This window comes from Oncorhynchus mykiss, chromosome 17 (genome assembly GCF_013265735.2).
Source record: "Oncorhynchus mykiss isolate Arlee chromosome 17, USDA_OmykA_1.1, whole genome shotgun sequence".
Classification (NCBI taxonomy): Eukaryota; Metazoa; Chordata; class Actinopteri; order Salmoniformes; family Salmonidae; genus Oncorhynchus; species Oncorhynchus mykiss.
In genome coordinates, this window is record NC_048581.1 from 11,350,089 (window position 1) to 11,356,891 (window position 6,803).

The 6,803-nt window shown below is 39.2% G+C and overlaps 1 protein-coding gene across 2 annotated transcripts in view; it reads left to right on the plus strand.

Moving 5' to 3' along the window:
• Positions 1-3,969, plus strand: part of LOC110485442 (GTPase IMAP family member 4) — a 29,173-nt gene extending 25,204 nt beyond the window's left edge. Inside the window, exon 2 of one of the 2 annotated variants that reach the window (XM_036948951.1) lies at positions 2,866-3,969. In XM_036948951.1, the coding sequence (XP_036804846.1) occupies positions 2,866-3,677 (812 nt within the window). In that variant the 3' untranslated portion in view covers positions 3,678-3,969. The remainder of the gene's footprint in view (positions 1-2,865) is intronic. The other variant, XM_036948950.1, reaches the window with a different exon arrangement.
• Positions 3,970-6,803: the final 2,834 nt, after the last annotated feature.

The following is a 6,803-nucleotide window of genomic DNA, read 5'->3' on the forward strand; positions in this document are numbered from 1 at the left end:
TTGGACAGAAAGTTTCAGATTTTTGCAATGTTACGTAGATTGAAAAAAGCTGTCCTTGAAATGGCCTTGATATGTTCTTCAAAAGAGAGATCAGGGTCCAGAGTAACGCCGAGGTCCTTCACAGTTTTATTTGAGACGACTGTACAACCATTAACATTAATTGTCAGATTCAACAGAAGATCTCTTTATTTCTTGGGACCTAGAACAAGCATCTCTGTTTTGTCTGAGTTTAAAAGTAGAAAGTTAGCAGCCATCCACTTCCTTATGTCTGAAACACATGCTTCTAGCGAGGGAAATTTTGGGGCTTCACCATGTTTCATTGAAATGTACAGCTGTGTGTCATCCGCATAGCAGTGAAAGTTAACATTATGTTTTCGAATGACATCCCCGAGAGGTAAAATATATAGTGAAAACTATAATGGTCCTAAAACGGAACCTTGAAGAACACCGAAATGTACAGTTGATTTGACAGTGGACAAACCATTCAGAGAAAAACTGATATCTTTCCGACAGATAAGATCTAAACCAGGCCAGAACTTGTCCGTGTAGACCAATTTGGGTTTACAATCTCTCCAAAAGAATGTGGTGATCGATGGTATCAAAAGCAGCACTAAGGTCTATGAGTACGAGGACAGATGCAGAGCCTCGGTCTGATGCCATTAAAAGGTCATTTACCACCTTCACAAGTGCAGTCTCAGTGCTATGATGGGGTCTAAAACCAGACTGAAGCATTTCGTATACATTGTTTGTCTTCAGGAAGGCAGTGAGTTGCTGCGCAACAGCCTTTTACATTTTTTTTGAGAGGAATGGAAGATTCGATATAGGCCGATAGTTTTTTATATTTTCTGGGTCAAGGTTTGGCTTTTTCAAGAGAGGCTTTATTCCTGCCACATTTAGTGAGTTTGGTACACATCCGGTGGATAGAGAGCCGTTTATTATGTTCAACATACGAGGGCCAAGCACAGGAAGCAGCTCTTTCAGTAGTTTAGTTGGAATAGGGTCCAGTATGCAGCTTGAAGGTTTAGAGGCCATGATTATTTTCATCATTGTGTCAACAGATATAGTACTAAAACACTTGAGTGTCTCTCTTGATCCTAGGTCCTGGCAGAGTTGTGCAGACTCAGGACAACTGAGCTTTGAAGGAATACGCAGATTTAAAAAGGAGTCCGTAATTTGCTTTCTCATAATCATGATCTTTTCCTCAAAGAAGTTCATGAATTTATCACTGCTGAAGTGAAAGCCATCCTCTCTTGGGGAATGCCTCTTTTTAGTTAGCTTTGCGACAGTATCAAAAAGGAATTTCGGATTGTTCTTATTTTCCTCAATTAGGTTAGAAAAATAGGATGATCGATTGAATTTAGTTCAAATATGAGATATAATTGTTATCAGAAGATATTATTAACATGTACATTTGATTGTTAACAGACTAAATGACGTGCAGTATAATGCGTTGATCATTTGATTGACAAGTGCAGAACAATAAACGATGAACTGGACGCTGGTGTGGATGTGCTTGCCAACATTTATATATAGGATACAGAAACATTTAGTCTACTTTCAAAATTGACTACGAGGTGTAAATTGGATAATTTGTCATGAAGTCAGTCTCGTCTTGACTTAGTGGAGGGTTGGGCATGGTTTACTTATAGGTTGCAGAGAAAATACAATTACGTCAACACATAGGTTAGATGGATTTTTTCCTGGCTTGGCTTTCCCAGTGATTTTACACACCCACCATTACTGGTATCAATCCAGCTTGACACCCCAACAATGTCAGAGCAGATGGTCTGCTAATTTATTCCGGTGTTCTTTTCATTGCAACCCCTATTATTTTATTGTAATCTCCCAGAAGTATTGTTTTTAGGGAAACCAGCAATAACACAGAGGTTCATGTGAAGTTCAGCTTGTTCGTGGTAATGTACCCAATAAGCTTAGACCAACAAAATGGATACAGTTCTAGGAAACAGATGTCAGCCTTCCACTTTATGAATTCAACAACAGGTCACATGTTACCCCCCCAAGCTGCCACACTAAAGAAACAGCAAATGTCTTTCATCTGCTTCACCAAACGATCCTCCAATATTTCAATAAAACTCTACCTTTAACGAGACCTACATTGCAGCTTGGCATCCAGCAGTTACCTCTGATCTGTCTGGCACCCAGAGCACACTATATGCACTTCTTTTAAAGGGAGGGGCACAGCTGTGCTCAATCACCTTGTTAACCTGCCAGGAGGAATGCAAACATAATGGATCACCTATTTTTTTTCCTTTATTAAACTAGGCAAGTCAGTTAAGAACAAATTCTTATTTTCAATGACGGCCTAGGAACAGTGGGTTACTAGTGCCTTGTTCAGGGACAGAACGACAGATTTGTACCTTGTCAGCTCAGGGATTACAAACTTGCAAACTTTCGGTTACTAGTCCAATGCTCTAACCACTAGGCCACCCTGCCTCTAACCACTCGGCCACCCTGCCTCTAACCACTCGGCCACCCTGCCTCTAACCACTCGGCCACCCTGCCTCTAACCACTCGGCCACCCTGCCTCTAACCACTCGGCCACCCTGCCTCTAACCACTAGGCCATCCTGCCTCTAACCACTAGGCCACCCTGCCTCTAACCACTAGGCCACCCTGCTGCCCCACATTCAATACAGAATTGCACACAACAAACAGTCAAAAAGGCTATGATTTAGAAGGCTTATCCACCCTGTTACATGATGTCATCCTAGAATTGGTGTTGCAAAGAGGGGTAGGCTTGACTGTTGCTCTTATAGCTGAATATGGTCAATGTGAATCTAATCTAATACATTTAGTAACTGACAATGTTGAAACTGCATTACATTTTGTATTTCCACATATTCAGGACAGCCAGCTGATCTGAGGATAGTTCTGTTGGGGAAGACTGGAGCAGGGAAGAGTGCAACCGGAAACACCATCCTGAGGAGAGAGTGGTTTACTTCTGAGTCAAGTCCAAATCCAGTGACTGAAAAGTGTGAGAAACAAAGTGGAGTGGTGGATGGGAGGAAGATTTATGTCATCGACACTCCTGGGATCGATGACACATCATTGACAGACACATATTTGATTTATAAAATATGGAAACAGTTTCGGAGAACAGATAAAGTCGAAATAGAGAAATCCATCAAGATGTCAGTTCCAGGACCCCATGTGTTTCTGCTGGTGATCAGACTGGATAGATACACAGAGGAGCAAAGAAAAGCAGTGAAGTACATCCAGGACAACTATGGAAAAGAGGCCTCAGACTTCACTATGGTATTATTCACTGGTGCTGATCAGCTGGATAACACAACAGTAGAGGAGTTTCTGAGGGAGAGTAAGGATCTTCAGGCACTAGTCAACAGCTGTGGAGGCAGATATCATGTCTTTAACAACAGAGAGAAGAGAGACCGTACCCAGGTCAGAGAGCTGCTGATGAAGATAGACAATATGGTGAAGTTGAACAGATACTACACCAATGAGGTGTATGAGAAGGCTCAGAAAGAGATCAGGAACAGTCAGTTGTTAGAGTTGGGTGTAGGAGTTGCCTGCACAGCTACAGCAGTAGGACTAGGTATCAAAGCCCCAAACAAGGCTTCCCTTATAGGGATAGGAGTAGCAACAGTTATAGGAGGAGAGATAGCACCGATTGTAACCAAGAAGAAGAACAATAATTAACTACAGGATAAGTGTCTGTAAATAAGCCCTGAAGGACCAACATGATTATTGCTATAATGATTTGTCTTTGTAGGATTTATTATTTATGATATGGTTTAACATTTACCCAATTTTGGTTGTCACTGCATTTAACCAAATGACTAAATCATGCGTTAAAGTTATTAAGTTAATTGTAAGAGTTTTACTTTGCATAAAGGAAGAGACAGTACATTTGTTCAACATGGCTTCCATACCTGAAGCATCTCTGGTTGTAATGTAAAGTAATTGAATGTGCTGTTCGCTAATCACATTTATTTATTGTCTTTTGTTATGTCCTTTTAAACATGATGTTAGGTAGTGATGAGCACTAATATGGAACATCTATATCGACGTCAGTTGTATTGTTTCTAACCTACCCAACCAGTTGTATTGTTTCTAACCTAGCCAACCAGTTGTATTGTTTCTAACCTACCCAACCAGTTGTATTGTTTCTAACCTACCCAACCAGTTGTATTGTTTCTAACCTACCAACCAGTTGTATTGTTTCTAACCTAGCCAACCAGTTGTATTGTTTCTAACCTAGCCAACCAGTTGTATTGTTTCTAACCTACCCAACCAGTTGTATTGTTTCTAACCTACCCAACCAGTTGTGTTGTTTCTAACCTACCCAACCAGTTGTATTGTTTCTAATCTACCCAACCAGTTGTATTGTTTCTAACCTACCCAACCAGTTGTATTGTTTCTAACCTACCCAACCAGTTATTGTTTCTAACCTACCCAACCAGTTGTATTGTTTCTAATCTACCCAACCAGTTGTATTGTTTCTAACCTACCCAACTAGTTGTATTGTTTCTAATCTACCCAACCAGTTGTATTGTTTCTAATCTACCCAACCAGTTGTATTGTTTCTAATCTACCCAACCAGTTGTATTGTTTCTAACCTACCCAACCAGTTGTATTGTTTCTAACCTACCCAACCAGTTGTATTGTTTCTAATCTACCCAACCAGTTGTATTGTTTCTAACCTACCCAACCAGTTGTATTGTTTCTAATCTACCCAACCAGTTGTATTGTTTCTAATCTACCCAACCAGTTGTATTGTTTCTAATCTACCCAACCAGTTGTATTGTTTCTAATCTACCCAACCAGTTGTATTGTTTCTAACCTACCCAACCAGTTGTATTGTTTCTAATCTACCCAACCAGTTGTATTGTTTCTAACCTACCCAACCAGTTGTATTGTTTCTAACCTACCCAACCAGTTGTATTGTTTCTAATCTACCCAACCAGTTGTATTGTTTCTAATCTACCCAACCAGTTGTATTGTTTCTAACCTACCCAACCAGTTGTATTGTTTCTAATCTACCCAACCAGTTGTATTGTTTCTAACCTACCCAACCAGTTGTATTGTTTCTAACCTACCCAACCAGTTGTATTGTTTCTAACCTACCCAACCAGTTGTATTGTTTCTAACCTACCCAACCAGTTGTATTGTTTCTAACCTACCCAACCAGTTGTATTGTTTCTAACCTCCCCAACCAGTTGTATTGTTTCTAACCTCCCCAACCAGTTGTATTGTTTCTAACCTACCCAACCAGTTGTATTGTTTCTAACCTACCCAACCAGTTGTATTACAATATGAAGCTTATTGGTGGCCATCAGCAGGCAGCAGTAAGCTAAGTTGAGAGCCTGTGTAAGGGTGTTGTGCCTGTAGGAACAGTGATGTGTGATCTTTTACATACAGTAATGTTAACAGCAAGGATAAGGCCAAATCAAGAAATGCCTTGCTCATATTGATATCAAGTTATATCATATTGAATTATCGATATTGATGCCCACCATTACTGTCTTTCTTTACATAATAATGTATTTATTTAACATTTTTAACATTTAGATTATTTACAAAATAGAGACATTTTTATTTTAATTGAAACTGCCCTTGATGTTGACCTGTATTTGATGATAACATGCCCAAGTTAAAGGGGAAATGTGCAGTTGCTACATCCATTTTAAGACTTATAAATGAATTATATGTACCCATTAATTGTTGAAGAATATTACTTATAATTGTCTCAGGAGCTTAGCTCAATTGTCATACTCCATCAAATAAAAATACAAGCTTGTTTTAATCTAATGTGTCAAAGTAAATGTAAACACACACATAGCTCTGTCTATGAATGTGATAGTGGTTACATTTCTCCAGCTCCATCCCTCAGGTTTTTATCGAAACAGAGGTGAAGAGTCCCACTACATTGTTTTAACTGCTGATAGCCACTTTAAGATACATTGATGGCTATATGTTTGTTTGTTTCATGCTCGTGCTGCATATGATGTTTCATAATTTACCAACTTTGGATGTTTTAAAGGAGATTTAATCATTGTAAGTGTGTGCTTGGATGCCGACCTTGGATGCTTCAATTATGATTAGTTATTGTTAGAGTTTAATTTACCCAGATTACCCAGATCTCTCTCTCTGTCTCTCTGTCTCTCTCTCTCTCTCATTGGGGTTGTCGTGGTAATGTATTTCCTATGCACACCTTTCCTATGCACGACTTTCCTACGCACTTCTCAGTAGCGATATTCAGACATTCCTTAATAATGAGCATAACGAGTTTCAGGTGTGGTTTTCTTGGACTCACTGTATAGATTTAATTAAACTGCTGAAAACCCTCCCACTTGCTGGCCAACAGATTTTGACATGGGGTTTTCATTTAATAGGGTTTTCAGTACATTTATCTTGAGCCATCCCTTTAAATACAGTGTACCTTTAATACAAATATTGTCAACATACTCAATAGAATACATAGAGAGAACGTGTTCAGAATACAGGGATCAATGAAATGCATATATTTCTATCGTCTCAGTTTCAGCACCAATTGGCTGAAAACAATACTCAAATCCTGTAGATTATTTAGGCACATTTTTGGATAAGAAAGTATATACACTACCGGTCAAAAGTTTTAGAACGTCTACTCATTCAAGGGTTTTTCTTTATTTTTACTATTTTCTACATTGTAGATAGCCAAAACATCAAAATTATGAAATAACACACATGGAATTATGTTAGTGTATGTGGGTGTATGTGGGTGTGGGCTGCAGCACTGCTGTGTGCTGACTTCACCCAATTAGACACTGGCATGGCAGGAAT